Source organism: Seriola dumerili, unplaced genomic scaffold, assembly GCF_002260705.1.
Source record: "Seriola dumerili isolate Sdu_G_001 unplaced genomic scaffold, Sdu_1.0 BDQW01000319.1, whole genome shotgun sequence".
Classification (NCBI taxonomy): Eukaryota; Metazoa; Chordata; class Actinopteri; order Carangiformes; family Carangidae; genus Seriola; species Seriola dumerili.
Genome location: NW_019174574.1, coordinates 531,281 through 558,966, shown reverse-complemented (window position 1 = coordinate 558,966; position 27,686 = coordinate 531,281). Strand labels below are relative to the sequence as shown.

General features: G+C 44.2%; 1 protein-coding gene across 2 annotated transcripts in view; it reads right to left on the bottom strand.

The window, feature by feature from the left end:
- Positions 1-15,155, bottom strand: part of hyi (hydroxypyruvate isomerase (putative)) — a 52,217-nt gene extending 37,062 nt beyond the window's left edge. For both annotated transcript variants that reach the window (XM_022759107.1, XM_022759106.1), the window contains exons 1-2: positions 14,809-15,155; positions 14,580-14,691 (exon numbers count right to left, since the gene is read on the bottom strand). In XM_022759107.1, the coding sequence (XP_022614828.1) occupies positions 14,580-14,691; positions 14,809-15,007 (311 nt within the window). In that variant the 5' untranslated portion in view covers positions 15,008-15,155. The remainder of the gene's footprint in view (positions 1-14,579; positions 14,692-14,808) is intronic.
- Positions 15,156-27,686: the final 12,531 nt, after the last annotated feature.

The window sequence follows — 27,686 nt, the reverse complement described above, 5'->3', positions numbered from 1 at the left end:
CTGATATGGGTTTTTCAGTGGCCAATCTTGATGCCAACAAGCGAATGCAACTGAAAACCGGTATTTTTCCTGTACATTATGCACTTTCTCTTGAGTTTGGCTATTGCTGCATAGCTAATGTTAGCATTAGCAACTGTTTACTGACCAGTCTAGAAGAAACGAGTTCAGCATCAAACTTCATTCTTTACTTACCAACAGCTGTCTCCAGAGGTGGAAAAAACACCAATGTTAACTCTTGTTAAGGCACGAGCACCGACCGGACTCGATAGCGCCATCTATTGTTGCACAAATCAGACAGGGTTTCGCCTACATGCACGAAAGTTGGTATGCAAATTTACCATATCAAGACCTACAAAAAACATAATTACAATCCATAACCTAAACCCAACAGGAAGTGAGATATTTTGCCATCAATCTGCAATTTTTGCGATTTCAGGACATCATACTTTAAACAAATTCCTCCTAGGGAATTGATCCGATTGACACGGTGTGCAGTGAGTGTCATCTTAAGATCTTTTTGAATAATAATTAAATTGCGAAGCTTTTGAGTTTTCACCATTGGACCAGCCCACTATGGTGTGACGAATTTGGATCCTTTGCCATGAAAATTCGACATGCTGTCATTCCAACAAAAAATTTCCAAATGACTCCAAAGTTCCTGAGTGTGATAACAGTCCAGCCCTGAACACACTTTTATGATCATATACGGTGATACTCATACTGCCCCCTTGTGGAAACAGGAAGTTTCCAGTTTTACGCTTCGTTATACTGCACATAGCAGGATGACCGTATCTTGACCTAGACATGATCAGGAAATGCTTAACAACTTGATGATGTACTATAGTGAAAACTGTGAGTTTTCGTGGAACATCCTTCCTGTGGTGGTGCGGCGAATTTCGATCCTTCGCCATGAAAATTCAAATCACTGTAACTCCACCGTGCACGGTCCAGAGTCCCACCCTGAACAGACGTATACGTCCATATTTAGTAATACTCATAGCGCCACCTAGTGGCAATATGTGATGTTATGATTTTCCTTTTCTTTAACATTCCTGCATTTTTGACCTGGCACTCAACAAAAGGGTCAACAAATAATTTGTTGAAGATGCTGATGATCCTTGATTGGCAATTTTTACGTTTCACATAAGGGCGTGGCTCTGGCAGCGAGTTAACTACAAACCAGGAAGTGGCTTTAAGGTCAATGAAGCATTTTTCGAATTTCAAGATCACTGGTGGTTTATCCTCATCTTCTGACCAGCCCAATCCCACCCTGAACGGTGTTTGCGTTTTCATCAAAGGACACGCCCGTGGCGGCGTGGCCAAATTTCAATCATTCGCCATGAAAATTCAACTTCCTGTCATTCCAACGCACATATTACAAACTGTTCCCAACCCTTATAGGTTTGACAAGAGATCCACCTGAACACATATCCATGCTCATATTTTGTAATACAACCTCATGGTAATATGCAGAATTTTGAGAAAGGAAGCGGTTATAAATCTGACATACTTTGTCCTATCTTCTCTAAAGGTGTCCCAGTATGCAGCACACCTACACGATGCATGCCTGCTAAAATTGTGAGTTTACACTGAACGGTGTGGAATCATTGGAATCACCATGGAACATTAAATTTAGATTTAGAATTCAATGTGCAATTTTGGCACCTTATTTGCCACTTTAACGGATGCATACTTTAACAAACTCCTCCAAGGGAATTCATCTGATCGACATGTAGATCGGTGACTCTCATCTTCAGACTTTTGTGAATTTAAATTGCAATGCTTTTTGTGTTTGTTGAAGGACCCGCCTGCAGTGATGCGGTGAATTTCGCTTCAATTTCACTCGCTCTCATTCCATCACACGTTCCAAGCTCTGGAACTCTTACATACTTTGTCCTATCTTCTCCAAACGTGGTCAGAGCATACATTACAGCTAGGTGATGCTTTCCTGTTAACATTGTGAGTTTACGCTGGTGTGGAATCCCCAGTGCATTACATTTGCATGTTTCATGCCCCCTCTGTGGCTAGTATCACAGTCCCATCATTGTATGGTCTCTGCCTCCACCCACCTGGACGTACTAGAGAATGCTAGCAAAAATCCAATATATTCAGTGGGTTTATCTCTATTGTATACTGTCCATTCCTCCCCAAATTTCACGTTTGAAGAAAGTCTCACACAGTAGACATATGCATAGTAATATGAATTTTCACAGAGTCACATACTGGAAACAGGAAATAACTATTGTGTGACAATCATGTAATTTATATGATATTTCAAGTGTAAGTTCTTACACAGAGCCTTGTGTTTGCCCATTGTGTGGACTCTGCCTTGACACAATTAACATAATTAAGCATGAATAAAATATGCTATACTATGCTGTGCGGTCTGCGTGACGAGTCTCACCCCGTGAGTGCTTTGTCTGGCAGTCATAGCGCAGCGCGCTGCCCAAGTGGTCTGTCTCGTCCCTTTCTGATACCGAGTCACTGTAGCCTCCAGTCTCTCCTGAAGAAGCAGCTGCTCAGAGGTCGTGTCATAACCTTGTAGGAGAAGATGAGAGACGGATGCACGAGCAAGATAAGAACATCCAGAGACAGATTGCTCAACTGCAACTGGGTGAGCTGCAAGTGAAAAACAAGGAAAAGCCACAGGCTGCAGTTGGGGGAACAAAAGACATGCAGGTGGTAAAGGGACCACCAAATGAAGTCACAGCACCTGTAATGGTTGTGGAGGCACAGAATGTTATGCCACCACAGTCACAGAGGCAGCCACCGCAGACAGCTTTGGCAGCTCCCCAAGCTCAGTTGCCACCAGTGGTAAACGTCTACCAGCAACAACCTGACAGCCAACACCCCGGTAATCGATATGAGGGGCCGTACCGACCTCAGGGGATGTATAGAAGGGGTGGACGTGGTGGCGGTGGACGTTCAAGGGGATGTTGGAACTGTGGTGACTATGGACATCATGCTGATAGGTGTCAGCAACCCCGAGCTGGTGGAGACTTTCAGTACGGCCGCGGGCGGTCCCAGCAGGGTGGAGCTAGAGGCCCGGTGAACCCATGGGCAGGGCCCAATTCTGGCTACTAGGGCTGCCCAGAGAATCCTAACGGGGAGGGTCAATTCCCAATAGTCATCATGGGAACTGATGAAGAACCAATGCTGCAGGTTCATATAGAAAGCAAACAGACGCCTATGCTGGTAGACAGTCGAGCAACTTACACATGTGTAAGTCCAAAGTATGCCACTCACCTCCCCATGTCTGAAAAGTTCATAGCGACAGAAGGATTCTCTGGAATAAAGCAGCTTATTCCAATGACCGCTCCAGTGAAAATTACCACTAACAAGGCCGAAACCAAAATACCAATATTAGTGTCAAACCAAACTCCAATCAATCTGTTAGGAAGAGATGCATTGTGTAAACTGGAAATTAAAATCTGGTGTACTCCTTTGGGAATTTATGTTGATAAAGATGGCCTGGATTATCAGATGATAATGCAAGACCAAACAGAAAAAGCTAAGGTTTATTGGCTGGGAGATATCTCTGCACCAATAATGCAGATGTTAGACAAATGGGGAAAATACATCCAGGCCCAGAGTCCAGAAACCTCCAAGCCATCATTTGACTACCACTGTACTGTATTCTATGATGAAACAAAAATGAGAAATTTGAAGAGGAATGGGACAAAATGACCAAAGGAGTCAAGGTTGAGCTGATCTCCGAATACATCGTGATTGGACAAGAGGGAGCAGCTTTACAGGTAGAAAGTAATCCCTTCCTCAGAAAATGGTATAATGTGCCAGGATCAATACCACACATTACCTTGTTAAAAAATAAGAACTTTAAAGAAAAGGATTTGGGGCCAATGATGAAAACTGCCTCTACACTTAAGTGGGAGAAAACTGATAACCCAGTGATCTTCCAATCACTAGAGGCAAATATGATAAAGATATTATGTGGCACATCAATGTTGGCAAAACCCCAAGAGGTGATACTCAAGCAAACTCAAGCTGTACAAACAACTAGCAAAGAAAAACAGACAAATGTGGAACTGTTGGAGGACATGCAAGGACACATTCCAGAAATGTTGTGGTCGAAGCATGACACTGACGTTGGCTTTGTAAAATCTGCCAACCCAATGTAGTGTATTATCCACTTCATTTCCTTATGTTACAACATTTTAAATTGTTGCATGTTCTTCTTCTATGTGTGTTTCATATAGGGGTGGGCGATATGACAATATTAGATCATGAAGGATTACAACGTGAAGACGATCTTTCAAACTGCAGAGATCGTGGGATCGTCTAGGGCACATTCTATAAATTGCAGTTCAATGCTGATGCACCGACACACCAGACGTATTGACGTCGTCAACCTGACCGACCAATCATAGCGAATTACGGGCAGTGACGCACTTTCCTACCTGCCTCCTTGTTTGTGTGTGTAGCGGTAGCACATGGAGAGCGATGGTTGAAAGCCAAACGGAGTTGGTCGCTAAAAAAAATTCCACCTCCATTATATGGAATTGGTTTGGATTTTCCGCAACTGATCAAGCACAAGCAAATGTAATTTGCAAAGTTTGCACAGAAACCGTTCACACGTCGGGTGGTAACACGACGAACCAGAATGTTGTTGTTGTTTACCTTAAACTTTACGTTGTTTGCACATGCAGGCAAAACTGCGACTATTTGAAATAAAATCTGTTAAGAAAGGTTCTTTGGTCTAAATTGTCTGTTTTTCTTTTTCCAATTTAAGATCGTGATAAAATCGAAATCGTGATTTTATTTTTAAAAAATCGTGATATGATATTTTTGCCATATTGCCCACCCCTAGTTTCATCCTAAAGTTCAAGAAGGGTGCCAACTAAGACGTTGTTGAAGGTTTCCTTGAACTATCCAGTTCAAGTTGAAGTTTAAGAATGTGCCTTAAGGGTTGACAATGTTTATATATCTGTTTTCTGTTGTATATGCTGTAAGAGACTCAGGATATGGGGGTCTCTGTTACCTAAAAAGGTAAAGACCAAAGGTCACATTTCGTATGTAATCAACCATTTGGGTGAAGGCTCCTCTATTGAAAGAAGTGCACATCCCAAAGGAGGGTTGAGACAGATAAATAGAGCGGTTATGAGACAGTAGAGGAGAGATCTCACATTGGCAGATATGCTCCAGGATTCAGCATTTTTTACACTGTTTCTTTCTTGTAAATAAACTTCTTTTTGATTGCAAGTAAAGACGTGTCAGCGGTGATCACTTCTTCACATCAGCACCTCAAGATACCACACCAATACAAGTAGAACTAAAACCAAATGTGCGACTGCCACGCCGTGCTCAATACCCACTGAAACTAGAAGCAGAACAAGGAATAAGTAAAACAATTAGAGGGCTAATTGAAGCAGGAGTTTTGATTGAAACACGTAGCGTATGTAATACCCCTATTTTTCCAGTATTGAAAGCAGATAAAGCAAGATACAGGTTGGTTCATGATTTAAGAATGGTAAACGATGTGGTAAAAGAGTTACCAGCAGAGGTGCCTAACCCTCACACGTTGCTCACAAATGTGCCACCTGAAGCGAAATTTTTCACAGTAATTGATTTGTGCTCTGCGTTTTTCAGTATACCACTGGCCGAAGAGTTCCAGTATCTGTTCGCATTCACATACAAAGGTAAAAAGTACACTTATACACGCCTCCCACAAGGTTTTGCGTGGTCACCACACATGTTCAACTTAATGTTAAAGAATGACCTGGAAGGTCTGATGTTGAACAGTACATTGCTACAGTATGTAGATGATCTGTTGATCTGTTCAACCACTTTGGAAGAATGCCATCGTGATTCGATGAAAGTTCTACAAAGATTGGCTGAAGGAGGACACAAGGTGTCCAAAACAAAGCTCCAATACTGTCAGACACAAGTTGAGTATCTGCGGAGAATGGTCTCCCATGGCACGGTGGCAATCTCACCGTCCCAATTAGAAGGTGTGAGCAAAGCTCCAAGCCCCCAGACTGTTGGACAAATGATGACATTTTTGAGAATGACAGGATACAACTCTGAGTGGATAGAGGACTATACAGAAAAAGTTGCTCCTCTCAGAGACCTAATCAAACAATCCGACAACGCCACCATGACAGCCATGTTAAAATGGACAACTGAGGCTATGATAGCATTTGAGACACTCAAACAAAACATGCTGTCTGCACCAACACTAGGCACACCAGACTACACCAAGCCATTCTATCTGTACATAGCTAACAGAAGTGATAAATATGTGTCTGCGGTGCTGATGCAAGAGACATGTGAGGGTCGGAAGAAACAACCTCTAACCTATTATAGTACAAAGTTGGACAACGTAGCACAGGGATGGCCCCCATGCTATCAAGGGCTAGCAGCTGTCCATTATGCATATGAGAAAGCATCAGTCATAACAATGGGGTATCCAGTTACTATTATGACACCACACAAAATAGCTGAACTGATCAACCAAGGACGATTTGTGATAACTCAGGCACGTTGTCTGCAATACGCGCCATTGTTAACATACCCAGATGTTACCATTAATCGGTGTGCAACTTTGAACCCAGCAATGACCATCCCATTTGAGTTTGAAGGTGAACCCCATGAATGTGTAGCTGACACTATGAGGTACACTAAACTCAGGTCGGATCTAGAGTCATCTCCCATTCAAAACATCATCTATTTTGTAGATGGTTCATGTTACCGTGATAATGTGGGAAATCATGCAGGCTATGCAGTGGTGAGACAAGAAAGGGATGCTTGGGTGACAGAGAAAGCAGAAAAGTGCGAACAGCCGTGTGCGGCTCAACTAGCGAAGTTAAAAGCACTAACTGAGGCATGTAATTTAGCAAAAGGAAGGGCAGCAAACATTTACATAGATTCAGCTTATGCACATTGTGTTTGTTTCCTGTTTGGAGCACTCTGGAAACAGAGAGGCTATAAGAGAGCTGATGGAACCCCGGTACAACATGGTGACCAGATTAAGCAATTGCTTTCGGCTATGATGTTACCTACGAGACTTGCAATCATAAAATGTCAAGCTCACAGAAAAGGTAATGAGGATGTCATAAGAGGATACAATGCTGCAGATGAGGCAGCCAAGCTGGCAGCGAGGTGTCAGGCAGCAGTAATGGCACCATTGGTGTCACTTGAACCAATGGCTACGCCAGATGATATCATTCTGATACAAAAAGAAGCAGATCAGTGAGCGGAACCTCTGGAAACAAAGAGGCGCTACTGTGAGTGAAACAGGGTTGTGGAGGTCTCACGAAGGCCTCCTGGTGGCGCCGGTGACGCTACTAACAATTTTGATCTCCGAAGTGCACAGTGTGTGCCAGGGGGGAGGTGTTGAAGAAAATAAAACAACAAGGATATTGGTCACCATATATGCAGGCCATGATAGAGGAAGTGCTGAACCAGTGTGAAGTGTGTGCTCAAAACGATGTGATTAAAACAATAACAACACCTGTAGGTCACATTACAGTTCCAGAAGGTCCATTCAAACACTTAGTGATTGACTATGTTGACATGATAAAAACAGTCCATGGAAAGAGATACTGTACATGTTAGTAGTCATTGACAGCTTTAGCAGATGGGTGGAAGCGACTCCATCAAAAGATCTAGGAGCAGGAACTGTCATCAAATTCCTAATCAGGGAAGTTATTCCACGATTTGGTATTCCAACAGAGATTAGCTCTGACAATGGGAAAGCATTTGTGGAAAAAGTTGCTCGAGGCATTCTGCAGCAGCTAAAGATCAAACAGAGATTGGGAGCTGTTTATCATCCACAGAGTCAAGGAATAGTTGAAAGAATCAATGGCACCTTAAAGGCAAAACTGAATAAGATATGCGCTTCTACTAAGCTTAACTGGGTTGATGCTTTGCCATTAGCACTAATGAGCTATCGCATTCAAACACACAGAAGCACGCATTTAACACCGCATGAAATGCTCACTGGCAGACCAATGCCTGCACCACAACTAAGAGGTCCATATGAAGGACCACCGCTTGAACAATTGCAAGAGGAGTTAAAAGCATATATGAAACAACTAACTGCTATCCATAGATCTATATATTTGCAGGAAAAAGCCAAAGAGGCCAACCAGGACCAGGACCCGGCCCGACCAGTGGTGCCAGGGGATCAGGTGTACGTGAAAGTCTTCAGACGGAAGTGGCATGAGCCAAGACGCGAAGGACCTTACACAGTTGTAAGAGCAATGCCAACGGCCGTTCAGGTGGAAGGAAGCAAGACGTGGTATCACCTGAATCATTGTAACAAAGTTCAGAAAGACAAAAAGGGCAGTATAAAACTGAAAGAGAATGATGGGAAAAATGACTGTGTGGTGAAAATTAGTGATAAGCACTCTCCTGTTGATATCACTAAGCAGTCTGGGACGAATGAAGCCGATAAAGCCAGTGCCGACCAGCCCCTGCCAGGCCCAAGAAGATCCAAGCGACTGCAGGATGCAGAAAGGAGAGCAGCAGGCCATGAAAGGAGCCACTCTCAATGACTCAGATGAGTACGATGCAAAAACAAACACAACCATCCAGGCAGTGCGAGGGCCCATACCAGATTCCCCACACCAGGTACACAACACAGTAATCATGCCAACAGGGAAACATGCAAAGACACGAGTTAGGCAAGCTAAGCACACTGCATGGGTATGGGAGGGAAACTGGCCTTTGCCAAAGACTGTAAACATAGAAGAAATAACTGTCGAAGTGGTAATTACGGCTAGGGAATATGTGAGACAACTCTGTGGTATTACAAGTGATAGAGAATGGGGAGAACAGGCGTGTCAGTTGAATGTAATATTAGAAAATCCAATTAAGGTAGAGATGAGGTTAGCCAAGATCATGAATCCTAGTTACAAATATGGTATGCATATCAAAATTACAAGCCCAAATAAAACCGAAGTGGCCAGTGTTCCACTCCGAAGAAAGGTAATGCCAGATGTGGTGGTCCCCACTGTTCCTCCCATAATCGGAAAGGTGATAGGGGACCGCATTAAAATACCTCTTCTGTTCTGAAACGATCAGATAATGTGTTAAGGCGAGATGTTCGTGTGTTAACAAGGTCTCAAGATGCAGATGATTTTGGTGTCATATGTGGGTGGGCAAATAGTCAAGATGTGGGCGAAGAAATATGGGGTGTAGGAAACTGCGATATTAAAGTGAAAAACGACAAGGAAGGGTGGGTGCTGGAGGTTGGAGTCCAAATGCATCTACCCCATGACCAATATGTTCTTGAAATAATTACCATACATAGAAAAGGAGAGAATAGGAAAGAACTGTATCTGTGGATCGTAGAAGCGGCCACGATACCAGAGATAGACCTACCTTCGCCCAGAGGAAGCTATGCCACATACCAAAACGATACGTCTAAAGTAAAAACTGGTAGAATGCTGACCACTAAGCCAACAGTAAAAAGTGCTAAGTTCAGAGACATTACTCCAACTCCAGAACCAACTCCGGAAGAAGACGAGCTAGAGGGTGTTCCTCAGTTAAGACCTAGGAGCAGACCAGGTGGCTCAAGGGAACGAGTTGGAGAGGAGCAAGGGAGCATCCCCCAGCCAAAACATAGAGGCGTGCCCGGCGGTTTAGGGGAACTCTAGGAGATGGCTAAGTATAATAAATGGTATAAATGGCTAATGTACACAACTAAAAGAATGACTAGTAATGAGTGTCTAGTATGTGCCGAGACTCCCAGCACACTTCCTGTAGTAATCCCTGAGAAATACAGTTTTGAGAAGTGTGCTGCATATCAGCAAAACGAGTGTCAGGAAGGAAGATTTACCCCTCCCAAGAATGCGATAGGGATTTTTAAGTTACCAATATGTGAAATTCAGTGCCGAATGATTTATGGATCTCAAAAGACACATAACCTCCTTAGCCAATTACCTGCAAGAAAAATCAATCTGTGTCAGGACTTTCAGGTAACGACAGCCCAGAATGGACCTCCAACCAATTATAAGGTAGACCAAGTGGCTAACTACGAGTGTTTTGCTAGTGGAGGATTCAGCAGCACTAGCCAGTATGGCCCAGAAGTATATCTGGGGAATACAACTGTAAATTGTAACATAACCTGGGTGTTGTCATGGTTTCCACACGCCAAGATGATGCCTATATTTGTGACACAGCCCATATGGTATGAAAATCCAGGGCCAATAGATCAGAGATGTGATAGTATACGTATGACTAGACCCAGCAATCAGTTTCTAGCAGCACAAACCACAGCAGTTGCTGACAGCTATTGGATGTGTGGAGATGATGTATAGCGTAACCTTCTTCCACCAAGGTGGGTAGGACTCTGCGCCCTAGTTAGGCTGTGTATTCCAATGGTAGTCATGTATTAAGGAGTGAATGAGATAATCAAGCAGGAAATGGAGTCAGATAAACCTCGAAGGTTAAAGTGGCAGTTCAGATGACGAAATAGACGCGACAGGACTGCCAGCAGGAATCCCCGGTGAGTTTAAAGCACAAAATGAGGTGATATCAGGATTAGAGTCCATATTGCCCTGGATTACAATCAACAAAAATGTAGCCTGGATAAATTACATCTACTACAAGCAACAGAGATATATCAACTACACCGGTGAATTGTTTAGAGCATTGGGGGAACAGTTGCATGCAACCACTGCAGTAGCATGGCAGAACCGACAGGTGTTGGAATGGATGACAGCAGAGCGGGGAGGAGTTTGCAAAGCGTTTGGAAAATACTGCTGTACATACATTCCAAACAATACAGATGCTGATGGATCGTTCACAATAGCTATGAGGAAATTACAGAAGTTCGGACTAGAAATGAAGGGGAATGCTGGGAGGGGAAGTAGCCTGTCTGTGGATTGGTTGGACCAAAAGTTAGGAAAATGGGGAGCCGCTTTGGCCAAGGCAGCCATGAGTGCTGTCATAGTCCTAATTCTAATTTCTTTTCTGGCATGTTGCATCGTTCCCATGCTGTGGAGACAGTGCCTGCGTGCCATGGACAAACAAACGGACATGATGATGGGCCTGCAGGGAGCTCAAATGATAAATGTGCTGGCAAATGGACAACTGGCTCAAATGCGCCAAGTGGTTCAAGGACTACTGGGGAAAGCGGACTTGTTCCCGATACCCGGTTATCTGGACACTGCAGATGGTTCTGAGGACGAATCAGAACCCGAGGAACAGGTGTAAGGAAAGTGACAGGATGGAAGGGAGCCCCAACAGGGGGGACATGAACTTTGTTACCTGTTGATGGACTCAATGGACTGAATTTTAACACACCACACAGAATTATGCATATGTAATCACCAATGTTTTGTAACCAACAGTGTACTCGATTAATACTTACATAATGATAAATACTTACATAATGTGCATACATGCGCTTTTATAGGTCCACATTAGGGTTGTCACGATACCAAATATCTGTTTCGATACCGATACCAATATGTATTTCGATACTTTTCGATACTTTTTGTAAAAAATATTTCATTATATTATGTATTGCCTTTAATGGGTTATTTAAATATTTAAAGAATGTAATTTAATTTTTAAAAATATATTTTTTAATGTATCTATTAACCATGGGCATGTTTTAGCTCTCTGTATGCAGGCTACTGTAGGTTTACTACTGGGCTGGGAGGGGCTTTGTACTTCTTTCACTGACATTACAGTGCAGTGAACTGGTGAACAACATTATCACCTGTCGTTCTTGACTGAAGTCTCGGAACAAGTCCGCATGGTTGTCCTTTAAATGTTTCGACAGGTTTGAAGTGTTGCCTCCTTTTGCGAGACACACTTTGTAGCACTGCTTGCACTGCGGTGCCTCTGGGTTCAGTGGCTCGCCTTTATTGTTCGGTTTGAACCCGAAATATTTCCACACCGTACTTCGGGCCCCCATTTTGTCCACAAGTATGGGCTTTTCTGCAGCTGCCATCTCTATTTACTGTATTTTCTTAATCCCGCTCCGTCTGTCTAAGACGCGACTTGTCGTTTCTCTCTCCTCCTCAGTCTAAACATGCGAGTGCGCGTGGGAGGCCGCTTACATCCGCTCGGGCAACTACGTCACACTCGCTGGCCTCGCTGTGCTTAAAGAGACAGGCTCCAATTTACCAATTCATTTGCGTTTAATAAAATAAAATAAAAGTACCGTTTGTTTTTAAATGCTGGTATAGTACCGTTTTCAAAACTCTAGTATCGCGGTACTATACTGGTACCGGTATACCGTGCAACCCTAGTCCATATACATATATAAATGCATTCATGTAACCAGTAAGAACTACAGGAATTATTGGGTAATCAATGTATTCGTTGTCTGATCAATATCCAGGTTATCTCATTATCCATTGTATTGAGTCATCATAAGAATGTGCTGTGTTTACTGAGCATGGTTCAGGGTGTGACTTGTGAAGTCGGTCGCCTGTGGGGAAAGGGGCCATGGGAGAATTAATGCAGGTTTTTTTGCTCCCATACATCTCTGAACATGTGAACTGTCCCATGTATTCCAATTGCATTATAGTGAAAGATACTATTATCACAGTAGTGTTACAGTCATAACTATATTCAGAATATCATATCGTTTCACTGTCACCATTTTTGCAATGTTATGTTATCCATCACTCATACTTCACACATAGTTTAAATCACAATAGTGATTTCAGGGGGGATATGTAGGAGAATTATAAGGCCCAAAGATGTATGACTTGATATCACCTGGTTGGACGCCAACAGGAGTACAAGAGCCAATGTAGGAGAATAACAAACATAACAATAACAAAAGATATGGTTTGGTGGCTAACAGAGTGGGCCAAGACACTTTGACCGTTTTGGGAAAAACATCTGGAAAATAGGAGATTGGAAAATTAGGAATAAACATAACGTCAAGGGCATGACCAATGGGAGCACAGTGACCTGGCAAGGGGCCACTGTGTTCTGCCAGGAAGAACACAGTGACCTGGGTGTGGGCCAGGAAAACCTAGTTGGTTAATAGTTAGGCAAGAGTAGTATGACGAAGCCAAACTGATTGGAAAACAGGATGCACATACACACACATAGCCATCTGAGATATAAAAGAACATGTTTCGTTCTGTGTTGTTGTTGTTGTCTCCGACTATGACTGCGAGTAGGCCGTTGTGAATAAAGAGACTCCCCGCTTTGACACCTGTGTCTCAACTGTCTGATTCCTTTTTTGATCCACCACTTCTCGCCACAACAACCTCTTGTCTTGTTAATGCAGCGATGGCTGAAGCTCTCGGCAAGACTGGTCAGTAAACAGCTGTTGATGCTAACGTTAGCTATGCAGCAATAGTGAAACTTACAAATAGCTCCTTTAAACACAATACGTTTACTTTACCATGCTATAATGATCAGTACTGCTTACAGAGAAAACCGACACAGTACTAACATTATTGATACTGTAGGTCTGTCTGTAGCTTCTCCTCAACATCACCATGAAAAATGCATACCCTGAGCTGGACTAAAGATCTTACCGTCATACAGTAGAGTTGTCTGTTTGTCTGAATACTTGTGTCACTTTAATTTTTTTGTTTTTAAATTTGCAGTTCTAAGGTTCTGTTTTTACGGTGTATTACAGACTGAATGTAGACTGATGACATAACATGTGAACAAAGTGAAGGGGTCTGAAAACCTCCATGAATGAACTGTATGTGCTTGATTTATATCTTTATTTCGAAGAAGACAGAACAAAGATCTGTTAAGGCTCTAAACTAATCAATGTATTTCAGTTTGCTGTGTTTGATCTGAGAAGCAGCTGCTTCAGCAGCTAGAAGACACATCTATGTTTACATGTACTGTATCTCCACAGTCACAACCTGGCTCACTAGTGTGTGACAAAGCGGGAGACACAAAGTCTGTGCATTTGGCAAGTGATTTAATCAAGTAAAGTACAAAACATGAAATGGGGTGTGTACGTCTGCAGAGCAGTATGTTTGCAGTGTCTATGTGAGTGATTGGTCAGGAGTATGTGTATGGGTGTGAAACACAATATACAGATTGTGTACCATAAAGACAAGGTCAGTCAGAAGGCCAGGGAAGAGAGACACCTGAGCCCAGCCTACCCAGGTGTGCTGCATCCCTGACAGGTTCACAGCTACCCCCCTCAATTCCCTGGAACAAAGAGAGCCAGCCAGAAACAAGGGGACAAGATAGAGCTACCCCTGAGTCCATCGCTCTCTTAGGTTTGTCTCTACAAGTGACACAGGAGTCGTCTGATTCATTGTTTCTATAAAAAATATTTATGTTCACACAGTCAGCTACTATCACATTTAATATAATGAATGAACTTATGTCTCAACAAGTTTTAAAAGACGTATTCTTTTGCTTGGGGATGTTCATCTCACACAACTGTATTTTTTCTGCTGTTTTATTTAATTCTTCTTTATTTTATTCTTTAGTTTATTCTTTTTAAATCACGGCTATATTTGTTATTTTGCTCTGTGCATCTTTTATAAGTATAACTGTCCTGTGTGTTATGTAGTCCATTGAGTTGCCCTGTTTAAAGTGGCTGCACCAGTCCCTGCATAAGGTCACTTTGTATACTCAACAGGTGTCAGTGTGGAGAACTGCCTCACCTTTTGCAGTCCAAAGCTTTTGCATACTTCACAGCCAGATCCAGACCCTGTCTGAACTCAGCCTCTCTGCCAGGAATCGCTCCCAGACCAAGATCCCCTGCCTTTACATCTCCTGCCAAACACACACACAAGATGAACCTCTGTGTGTGTGTGTGTGTGTGTGTGTGTGTGTGTGTGTGTGTGTGTGTGTGTGTGTGTGTGTCTGTGGCCCGTGTTATAGACCGTTTACCGGGCGGAGTGTTGATAAGGACCACGTCCACTCCTGTAGCCTCTCTAGCCCTCTGGAGCTCCTGCAGTTCGCAGTCGTAGAGCCAGGCTGCCTCCACAGCCTGAAACCCAGCCGCGGCAGCCGCGTATATTCTGTGGCTGAAGTCTTGCAGTTCCGTGAAGAGCCAGGAAATATTCGCACAGAACTTCAGCGGAGCCATGTTGATTTCACCGCAGAGGCCAACGACCCTGCGTTCAGCTTCCACACAGACAGCTATGAACTCGGGGAGCTGAGTGAAGAAGCCCGACTCAGTGCTGGACTTCAGATTTCTAACAGACACGGCGAAGCAGCGAAAGAGCGGACACGGAAGCGGAATCCTCCAAAATAAAACTGCAGATACGAGCCAGGGGCGGATCTACCGGGAAGGCAGCCTCCCTCCCTAAAAAATGCCTTGCCACCGGTGGCAGCCGGCCAATAGAGGGCGCTAGGGCGCCGCTCCACCTCTCCACACATAGTACAATTTCAGTGAATAAGAATATTTTTATGAGCAATTAAAATACTAATCATTATATAGTTAGTGAGTAAAATAATCTGCAATAAAATGTAGATCAAAAAACGTTACAACACAATACTGATTAGTCACGTGTTTCCAGCCTGGGGCGCATTTTCTTTGTCCATTGACTCTCATTATAAGTTGTACATGCGCAGTTCGCTCCTTTCAATACAAGAGATAGGAGCTTCTCAGCATTCATCTGAATGGTGGTTATGTACACACCACCAGTCACTATGTGGCAGCAGAGTTTAGTTTTGTTTAGTTTTTTATTTCTTTGCTATGTTTTATTGCAGCTTCTCTGACTTTAAATTTAAAGAATTCCCATTTTTGAATTAAATTCATTCCTTTGTAAAAATATTTTTAGCAAGTAGTTCTACACCTTCTTTAAATTTTCTATTCAATACATTGCTCTTTAACTTCCAATACCCTCTAATGTTAGATTTTTCTTTAGTGCCCCTTCAATCTAAGACTTATCATTTTATGATCAGTCAGTGGAGCATCGGAGTGAGAAACATATAAACTGTAATCCATGTGATGATGATAACCATAGGTCAATTCTTGACTGAGAACATCTGCTAGAGTTGGACTAGTGTAGTCTTTGACACTGGGGTTCATAAATCGCAAGCAACTGAAAGCAAAAGGTGATCACTTATAAATGACGTAGGTTTAAAGCCCATTGAGGATCTAGGAGGCCATCGATCCATTTCTTCATCTGGAGCGTAATTGAAGTGTCCTCCAATGATGAAAATAGGTTCTTTATATTTTCCTTATAAGTCAGTTTTAAGGAGATCTTAGAAAACATATTTTTTGCCTGAACTGTCTTATTTGGTCCATAAACACTGGAAATAAAAGTAAGAAGATTCTTTAAAACCAAGATAATCCACCATCTTTCTTCTGAAATAATAGACTCCAAAATATAAACATTAAATCTGTTTAGTGAGACTGTGACTCCAGAATGATTTGAGCCATTAGAAAAATACACTATCCCGCACTGAGATCTCCAAAATTTATCATCATCACTAGATGAATGACTTTCTTGTAAGAAAACTATATCAGCATTATGATGACTGAAAAGAAACACTGCTTTTCTTGATGTATTATCACCTGACATTAATAGAAGATAAATTTAATGCACCAAAATTAAAATGCATCATATTAAAACAAAACAAAACAAAAAAAAAGGTTTAACAGATGTCTGAAGAAAAATAAACTCCTTGTAGGTTAGTAGAAAAAACTGAATAGGTACTTACAAACACTGAACCTCTGCTAGTACCATCTCACACATTTATGCATTTTAAACCATTAATAATATTAAATGCCAGCTAGTACTACTGTGGCATATTAACAGAAAATAGAGAGCTTTGAGCCCAACATAAATTTAGCATGTTACCTTTTTTCCATCATTATAAGCATCTCGACCACAGAAACGGGCATGTTCACCTTGTTTTCTGGCTGCATCCACAAGTGAACAGAGCTTGTTTCTTTGCATCCTTTTCTTTCAAGATCGTGCTGTAATGCTCTGCGTCTTCACATCTCTCTTGCAGTTTTGAGACTTTCCCTAACATCTGTTTAATTTTTTCAACAGTAAATCAAGTTTAAGTTGTTTTCAGTTTACTCACAGTGTGTTTTTATCTTAACGTAGGCACAATGGTAATAGTATTTGGTTTAGCTTTTTTTGATGTGGTACAACTTATAGTTTCCAAGCTCCTCACATGCCATTCGTGCAGCTCGCCATCTTGAAACAACCTCCCAGGGCATCCAGTTAAAAGCCATACAGCAAAGGAATGAGGTGATACTTTCAGTTTATTAAAAATAAATTAGAAAAATTTGTAAAGCACAAGGCCAGTCGAGTCCATATGCCGTGTTTGCTAGCTGGCAAATGTGGCTGAATGCTTGATAGTCAGTGTTGTGCATGTACGTTCATATTTTTAGTGAACGCTGAACAGAACGAATCAGTTTACAAATGATGAACATGAACGTGGGTGGCATTCACTCCATCAAGGGTGAATGTTGCTCACGTTTCACAACAGTTGTAGCTCAAATTTTATGTCAGTTTTATGGCACGCCACATAATGTCTCCATAGACACAGCCCAGCTTGGCTGATACTACCGGTACAGACGATACAAACGGTACAGACGGTACAGTCACATCTACTACTGCTGTAGCCAGTTTGTTTGAGCATTTGAAGCAGTTTTATGAACCAACAAGTGAAGATGGATTATATTTATATACATATTTTAAATGTAACTAATGTCTGTGATTCTTCATTGGTACACAATTATTAATTTAGTTGGAAGTGGCAATGATTTGGGGCTGGTGATGGATGGGTAGAAGGTGGTTCTATTGAAAAAGAATATCAGCATTTATTTATTAAAAAAAATGGAACAAATGAATGTGCACTAGTTCATTTTTGGAACTGTGAACTTAGTTCAAAATTTAAAAAAAAATTAACTATGAACATGAAGTCATCTGACATTGTCATCTGTATGAACTGAACTTTGAGCTAGTTCTTTTAAAGTGTGAACTTGCAAAACACTGTTGATAGTATTGATAAAAAAACTTTATTTACATGCTCGAATATGTTCAATTAGGTAACAAGCAAGCTAATTAAAATGGTCTAGGCCACTGTGTGAGAAATTGTAAGGATGGGAGGGAGATGTGGGCAGTGTTGTAGTCTACATGACATGCAGGTGTACTCAGGTCTACCCACTAAGAAAATGTTTTTTTGCTATTTGTGCAACAGCACAAATGTTTTTTGGCCAGTGGTGTAACAGCACTTACACTTTTTTGGCCATTAGATCCACTCTATTTCTGGTGGTATGTTGCAAAGCATTCCTGATTTGCGTATTATATTTGCAAATCATATTGATATATACATTTTTCATCAAATACATAATGAAATAAAATTAAATGTGATATAAGTTTTTTTATTTCATGAAAATCACTAATTTATTATCGTAGCATCAACCTGAAGTCCACTCTCACTCTGGTTTTGAATAAACCCTTGAACAGTGACAGCAGTTCCTCGCTTGAGCCATGACCCGAGCTTTCCTGCTCTTATAAATGGACAGTTTGCCCTGTCCCACAACAAAGTTTAAGAGCTGCCACTTCTCTGCGTTTTCTTTACTGTAGCCAGCACCAAAAATAAATCAGTCTCAAACCAAACCTGGTTACAGTTCAGAAAGACAGTTTTTAGGGTTTCGAACAGAACACCAAATCTCCTACAGTCCAGGAAACAGGGAGAAACAGTTTCTGGTTCCTGACAGAAAGGACAATTACTGGACACCAAGGGGTTATTCTTAGAGATAAAGCTGTTGATGGCGAGTGCTGCCTGCAGGATTCTCCACTGCGGGTCACCTGACCTCTTGTTTAAAGGCGGTTTATACAACAGCCTCCACACTGGTTTACAGGTGTCCTGCAGCGTCTGTCTCTCTCTCCACATTGTATCCTTTCCTCCATTCAGCTTCCTCTTGTTCAACGCCTGAACACAGGACCTGTACACAGGACCTGTACACAGCTTTCCCATTAAACATGTACAAGTCTACACATGCTGTAGTCTGGTAGACCAGCAGTGGTCCTGACAGTCCAGTTTGGTCTATGTGGAGACCCAGTTCAGGAAAAGAGTCTTTGTCCCAGTAAAATAATCCTGCAACATCTGATGCTCCTCACTTCTCAGTCTTTTAATTCACGTGTTCAACATACCTCTGGTGTGACGATGTGATCTCAACCCCAGCAGAGAAGCCACTGCATCTGTGCTGTAATATCCTGGACCTGCAGCATCCACCATGTGGTTCACTGCCCCAGCTGAAAGCAACCGCTGGGTGACACCAGGTCTGGTGTGGTCCTGAACAGCCAAACAGGCCCCATGGATGAGAGGCTCCTCCAGAAGCAAGCAACAGTGAGGCTGCAAGTTCCAGTCTGTTCCATTTAAAAAGAGTCTATGCTCTGAATATTCCCTAAATAAAAAGGCGGCAAGTCACAGACACGTATAAAATCACAGTTCATTAAAAACAGAGATGCTTCTAATCTCAGATCTGCCACCCTTCTTAAAATGGTGCTCATCAATGGCCTCCACACCACTTCATCCCTTCCTGTGAGATAACACTGGATGAACTGTAACCTGAACGCTGCCACTCTGCTCCCCAGGTGCACCAACCCCTGCCCTCCCTCTTTCTTTGGCAGGCTAAGTACACTGTGTGGAACCCAGTGCAACTTATCCCACAAGAAGTCAACCATGATGGACTGCACTTTCTGTAACAGACCAGCAGGGGGGCTCCACACATTTCAACCTGTGCCACAGAGTTGATGCAACCAGATTATTGATGATCAGGACTCTTCCTCTGTAGGACATATGAGGCAACAGCCACCTCCAGTTGGTCAGTCTCCCCTCCACCTTCTCCACCACTCCCTCCCAATTCCTCTGTACAATCTGATCATCTCCTAGATAAACAGCCAGGTACTAAAGGCCCCCCCTCCTCCATTTTAACCCTCCTGGTAGCTGAGGGAGACCAGCAGACCAACTGCCAACTGCTAAGGCCTCACTCTTCTCCCAGTGCACTTTTGCAGCTGAGATTTTTCCAAACCTTTCAACAATGTCTCCTAACCTAGTCACATCTTCCTGGTTTTTCACAATCACAATGACATCATCTGCATATGCAGATAAAATTAAGCGTGTATTAAAATCTGGTAAAAACAAACCATCAATAAAAGAACAAACAGTCTGCAACATTGGCAACACTCAAAGGTTTACATAGACTTCTCAATATCTTCGTACAGAACAATAATATTGACAATAAGCCCATGGCTTTCCAACACTTTCCAAAAGCAGCGGTGCTCAAACAGTTCAAAAGCCTTTTCCTGGTCCAAAGAAACCAATCCAGCAACAAAACCCAAAGAACCAGAGACTTCCAAAAGGTTTCGAATCAATGGCACATTGTCAACAAGGACCTGCTGGGAACACAGTATGTTTGGGTCTGGTGGATAACCTGGGTCTATCACTTTAAGAGTGTTAGCCAGGACTTTAGACAGCAGACCGGTCTCCAGTTCTTTATGTCCTGGAGGTCTCCTTTTTTTGACTGCAGGGTCAAAACCTCTTTGTTGGTCTCCTCCGAGACTCTGCGCTGGCCACTGCAGAAGGAGTCAAAAGCCTCCTTATCCTGGGTGAACTCACTGTTGTACAGGTGAGAATAAAAATCCACAGCTCTCTGTCGGATCTCACTGTCTTCAGTCAGCAGCTGTCCTGAGCTGGAATGTCAGAACGAGGCTCAGTGTGGTTCCTGTCCAGGTCACCGTTCTCTGTGCAATTAAAATCCCCTCCAAGAAATAGAAACTCTTCATTACCACACTGACTTAAAACCACAGAGTTCATTTAAAAACTGGTCTCTGTCAGGTCCTGTATTGGGAGCGTAGACATTTATAAAATCCAGAGTAAACAGCTTATAGTTCAGCTTACAGAGTTCAAACAGGCTTGCCCTCTTCCTCACATCTCGGCTCCATTAATGTTAAGTGTGGAGACCCTGAACTCACTCATGACCTCTGATGTGAGAAGTAAAACAGATAGGACACACACTGTCTCACATGGTTTCTGAGTCCTCATCATGATAGAGTTCTTGTTTGAGTCTCAGAACAATCTATCTATGCCTGTAGACTTCCTGCTCAGTGAAACATCCTTTTCCACTGCTGCTCATCTGTGATCTTACTGAAGTCAGGAACAACTCTCTGTCTGCAAAGTATTCTTCAACTCGCACTTTCTTCATGTTCTATGCTGTCTGCAGGAACTTTTTAATCTGCTGTACATACATTTTGTCTGGTTGTGATTTAGCAGAACATTGTGAGTCAGAGTGAGGCTGGCTGTCTTCAGCACAGTCCCCCTCCTCCTGCCTACTGCTCCCTTCTTGGCCTGAAAGCCACTGCTGTTGTTGCTTTGCTTTCACGTGAGAGGTGGGACTTTAAAAGCAGTCTCCTCCACCATCTTCATCACTGTCAATCAGAGTGTCCTCAACTGTTTCCCTGACTCTGATGGGTCTCGTTTCTCCCCTTTAGTTCTCCCCTCAGCACAGGCACTAGGTGACCCCCCCCCCCAACAGCAAAAACACTTCAAGGCCCCAGAGTTAACAAACACAACATATTCAAAGTCCTCGACCTTCACATTAAACACCAGACTGAGTTCCTCGTCTTTTTTATTGAGGACCATGTAAACCTGCTGTCTTTGAGAAACCATTGAGCAGCAGAAACTCACTGCCCGACAGCAGCTTTCTGATCATGGACACAATCTTGCATGGCTCAGCTGTGGAGATCTTAACACTGTTTCCTGGAGAATTTGGCACACCAGCACCACGCTGGTCTACCGCACAAAACCACACACCTAACCTACAACCCCTAAACCCTGATATACACCACAACAAGACTGACACCACACTACACACTATTTACAACATTTACAGATAAAGATAAGATAGAATAAACACTCAGAACCACTCTCACACGATCACTCCACACACTCAATCCTTCCACTAAGAAAGAGAGAGAGAGAGACAGAAAGAGAGAGAGAGAGACAGAGAGACAGAGATATTGGGAGTGTGGAGTTGTTTTAACTTCAGCAACGGTTTTTTTCTTCCACATTCATCTGGCTTCTTGGGAGGAAAGGAAACATGGACCGTCTGCATTTGTAGTCAAAGCTGTTTGGATTTCTGCATGAACATATGCTGTTGTTATAAAATAAAATTTTTTATATTCTATCTTATGTTTACAAGAGTAAAACATCAACAACACCTATCATGTCCTTATGCTATATAAGAGCCTAAAACAACAAAAATAATAGTCAAAGCATGTTTTGAAGCTGAAAATGTATAATAAGCATATATTAATTGCATTGCAAGTTATAATATTCATCAACAAGTTATATTCAAAACAAAAACAACACTCCTCCTTGAACCGTCACCTTACCGTGGTGGAGGAGTTTGAGAGCCCTAATGACCCTAGGAGCTATGTTGTCGGGGGCATTTTGCCCCTGGTACGGTCTCCCAAGGCAGATTGGTCCTAGGTGAAGGGCCAGACGAAGAACAGTTCAGAAGATCCTAATGATCAAGAACCCAAGTACCCGGCCCGGAGGGACACCGGGGCCCCGCCCTGGAGCCAGGCCTGGGGTTGGGGCCCGTGGGTGAGCGCCTGGTGGCCGGGCCCTGGCCCATGGGGCCCGGCCGGGCCCAGCCCGAACCGGCTACATGGGTTCCTCTCCCAGTGGGCTCACCACCTGCAGGAAGAGTCAGCGGGATCCGGTGCATTGTGGATTGGGCAGCAGACCAAGGCGGGGGCCTTGGCGGTCCGATCCTCGGTTACGGAAACTGGTTTTTGGAACATGGAACGTCACCTCTCTGGCGGGGAAGGAGTGGGAGCTTGTGGAAGAGGTTGAGCGATACCGGCTAGATATAGTCGGCCTCATCTCAACACATAGCGTCGGCTCCGGAACCCATGTCCTTGAGAGGGGCTGGTCTCTCCTCTTTGCTGGAGTTGCTCCGGGTGAGAGGCGGAGGGCCGGGGTGGGCTTTTTGGTGTCCCCCAGGCTCTCTGCCTGTATGTTGGAGTTTACCCCAGTGGACGAAAGGGTTGTGTCCCTGCGCCTCCGGGTCGGGGATCGGGTTCTGACTGTTGTCAGTGCTTATGACCGAACAGCAGTTCAGACTACCCGCCTTTTCTGGAGTCCTTGGGATGGGTGCTGGAAAGTGCCCCGAAAGGGGACTCCATTGTCCTATTGGGAGACTTCAACGCTCACGTGGGCAATGACAGCGTGACCTGGAAGGGTGTGGTGGGGAGGAACGGCCTGCCCGATCTGAACCCGAGCGGCGTTCAGTTATTGGACTTCTGTGCTAGTCACAGCTTGGCCATAACTAACACCATGTTCAAACATAAGGATGTCCACAGGTGCACTTGGCACCAGGACACCCTAGGTCGCCGGTCTATGATCGACTTTGTAGTCGTATCATCAGACCTGCGGCCGCATGTTTTGGACACTCGGGTGAAGAGAGGAGCAGAGTTGTCAACCGACCACCACCTGGTGATGAGTTGGATCAGATGGCGGGGGAAGACGCCGCACAGACCTGGCAGGCCCAAACGGGTTGTGAGGGTCTGCTGGGAAAACCTGGCGGAAGAACCCGTCAAGATGATTTTCAACGCACACCTCCGGCAGAGTTTCGACCGCGTCCCGAGGGCAGTGGGGGACATTGAGTCCGAATGGGCCTTGTTCCGCTCTGCTATTGTTGAGGCGGCTGTTGCAAGCTGCGGCCGCAAGGTAGCTGGGGCCAGTCGTGGCGGTAACCCCCGTACCCGCTGGTGGACACCGGCGGTGGGGGAAGCCGTCAGGCTGAAGAAGGAGGCCTACAGGGCGTGGTTGGCCTGTGGGTCTCAGGAATCAGCTGACTGGTACCGGCGGGCCAAGCGGAGTGCAGCCGCGGCAGTTGCTGAGGCAAAAACTCGGACGTGGGAGGAGTTCGGTGAGACAATGGAGGAAGACTATCGATCGGCTCCAAAAAGGTTCTGGCAAACCGTCTGGCGCCTCAGGGGGGGAAGGGGGCAACTCGCTCATACTGTTTACAGTGGGGGCGGGGAGTTGCTCACGTCAACTGAGGATATAGTGGAAGGAATACTTTGAGGAGCTCCTCAATCCCACCAACACGTATTCCGTGGAGGAAACAGAGCCAAGAGACCTGGGGATGGATGATCTAATCTCCGGGGCAGAAGTCGCCGAGGTAGTGAAACAACTGCGCGGTGGCAGAGCCCCGGGGGTTGATGAGATCCGCCCTGGGTATCTCAAGGCTCTGGATGTTGTAGGACTGTCTTGGTTGACACGCCTCTGCAACATTGCGTGGACATCGGGGGCAGTGCCTCTGGAGTGGCAAACCGGGGTGGTGGTCCCCATCTTTAAGAAGGGTGACCAGAGGGTGTGTTCCAACTACCGGGGAATTACACTCCTCAGCCTCCCTGGTAAGGTCTATGCCAGGGTACTGGAAAAGAGGGTCTGGTCGATAGTTGAACCTCAGATCGAGGAGGAGCAATGTGGTTTTCGTCCTGGGCGTGGAACTGTGGACCAGCTCTTTACCCTCGCTAGGGTGCTGGAGGGAGCATGGGAGTTTGCCAATCCAGTCCACATGTGTTTTGTGGATTTGGAGAAGGCTTACGACCGTGTTCCCAGGGGCTCCCTGTGGGGGGCACTCCGGGAGTATGGGGTGGATGGCCCCTTGTTAGTGGCCATTAAATCCCTGTACCAAAGGAGTGTGAGTCTGGTTCGCGTAGCCGGCAGTAAGTCGGACCTGTTCCCGGTGAGGGTTGGACTCCGCCAGGGCTGCCCTTTGTCACCGGTTCTGTTCATAACTTTTATGGACAGAATTTCTAGGCGCAGCCGGGTGGTGGACGGGTTTGGGTTCGGTGGCAGGAGGATCTTGTCTCTGCTTTTTGCTGATGATGTGGTCCTCCTAGCTTCATCGAGCGCCGACCTTCAGCTCTCGCTTGGGCGGTTCGCGGCCGAGTGTGAAACGGCTGGGATGAAGATCAGCACCAGTCTGAGGCCATGGTTCTCAGCCGGAAACGGGTGGATTGCCCGCTCCGGGTCGGGGGGGCTTTGCCTCAGGTGGAGGAGTTTAAGTATCTCGTGATCTTGTTCACGAGTGAGGGTAGGATGGAGCAGGAGATCGACAGGCGGATTGGGGCGGCATCAGCAGTGATGCAAGCGTTGAATCGGTCCGTTGTGGGGAAGAGGGAGCTAAGCCGGAAGGCGAAGCTCTCAATTTTCCGGTCGATCTACGTTCCAATCCTCACCTATGATCATGAGCTTTGGGTAATGACCGAACGAACGAGATTGCGAATACAAGCGGCCGAAATGAGTTTCCTCCGCAGGGTGGCCAGGCTCAGCTTTAGAGATAGGGTGAGGAGCTCGGTCATCCGGGAGGGACTCGGAGTAGAGCCGCTGCCCCTCCATGTCGAGAGGAGCCAGTTGAGGTGGTTCGGGCATCTGGTGAGGATGCCTCCTGGACGCCTCCCCGGGGAGGTGTTTCGGGCATGTCCCACCGGGAGGAGGCCTCGGGGCCGACCAAGGACACGCTGGAGGGATTATATCTCTTGGCTGGCCTTGGAACGCCTCGGGATTCTCCCGGAGGAACTGGTGGAAGTGGCTGGGGAGAGGGCTGTCTGGACCTCTTTGCTGAGGATGCTGCCCCCGCGACCCGGATCCGGATAAGCGGGAGACGACGAGACGAGACGAGACAAAAACAACAACAATGACGAGTTAAAGAATAAAATGCAGAGTCTGTGTATGTGCATGTCTTTGTTCATGCAGTTCAACTTGAATCTTTTGACGCACTGCTGTCACATCTGTCTGGCTGAACAGGTACCTGGAATTCGTATCATTTCAGCTGTCTGGCAGACAATGTTTCATTTGGTCTGCTTCTCTGTGGCCAGGTGTGTGACCTGCTCATCGTGAAGCTATATAAAGGTATGTTCAATACACCAGTTTAAAGCTGACAACTTGACCATGGCTCCTACATGTACTGATGGGCAGACCACAGAATTTCCAGCAGGGTTTATCCACTCTGTCCCTGGTGAAGACTTCTGATGCCAAGAAGATCCGATATTTCAACGCCATACTCCAGACAGCCAGAGATGAATTCCACAACACAGTGGTGTTCCAACCAGAACTTCACCATCAGTTCAGCCCCTAGGCAGCAGAGAACCGGACAGCTGTGAAATTAACCAAAGCCACCAGATGTTTAAGTAAGCAGTTTGCACACTAAAATACCTATTTTAATGGCGGATTAAAAAATCTTTAAGCAGTCTTGCTCTATTAACCTTCGTTTCTTTCGTTCAGGTTCGGATGCCAACTTGGATGGAAAACCTCCCTGTTCCTGTCAACAGCCAGTGGGGTGCTGCACGTACTCTTTGATGGACTGGAAACGGCTCTTTTTGGACACTCAGCACTAGACAAACATGGTTGATGACATAGAAAACCTGGAACTGCACTTCCTTTTTTGGAAAGCATCACAGTCTCTTTCAATGAGCAATGTTTCATTACCAAACTGTCATACAGCAAGCCGGCTGCCACTGCTCAGCCTGTTGCGGCTTCAGATGTTGCCATGGTTTCCCAGACTGACATGGCTTCCTGTATTTCCGTGGATTCGCCGTACCCTAAAATAGACTTATTTTTAGAAGATATGTAGGCTTATGAAACATGCTTTTTTCATTGTCTGCTTAACATTTTTTTTATTTTGTAATGGTAAATTCGACTTAATTATATATTATTATTCTGCAAACTTATTCGTCTTATTCATCTTCCATATGGAAATTTCGGCGCGTAACTATTCCTGCAGCCTTGAGAAAACTCAGACTATATATATATATATATATATATATATATATATATATATATATTATATATTATAATGAGTGATGGCTCGATCGGGAATGGTGTGCTATGACTTTTCTAAGCAATTTGAGTAACCATGGCAATGTAAATGGCGATGAAAAGCTAGAGTGGATTACATAATTGCTAGAGTGGGAGAAGCTCTAGATCTCCTGAAAAAATTCGATCACACCCAGATCTGTGTTAGCTCTGTGTCTTCCAGCTAGACACAGGTGTTCGAACCAGCTCATTAAGAGACTCTTTGATCTGTGATGTTTACAAACACACACACACACACACACACACACACACACACACACACACACACACACAACCCCATTTTTAGGCTAGGTAGGCTAAATAACAGAAACACCTCTGTATTATGTAATATACACTACATCCTTCACAGTGATCAATTGAATCAACAACTGTCTAAAAGGGTTAGTCTAGTTGTCTAAAATTTTAATAATAAATTGCCAACTGAGTATATTAGTAATTACCAGGTGTATACTTAGGCTCCAAAGTGCCTAACTGCAATTGATTTCGTTGCTGTTCTCACCTGGGAACTCATATAACAACTGGTAACCTAAAGATGTTCTTTGATATTAGAATTTTAATATAAATAAATAATATAAATATTATCACCCTATAACATGTTTTACCCTTCCCTCCCCATTTTCAAATGTAACATGGTAACACCTTTACTCAGAAACATTTTAACTGACTTACTTTGTTCTTTTATCTGAGAAGATTTTTTGCACAGTGATTTACTTCGACTGATGTCTTTTTACTAATACTAATGCGCGTGCTGACGTCAGTGTGGTGTCCCATCTCCAGTCAGTTTCTGTTACTGGTAGAATTTATTGCTGCTCTGTCTGAACATCGTTAATGTTGCTGTTTTTCTTCATCACAGTGTCTAACTACCTGCTGTACATTTAAACTTACACTAGTTCTGCTCC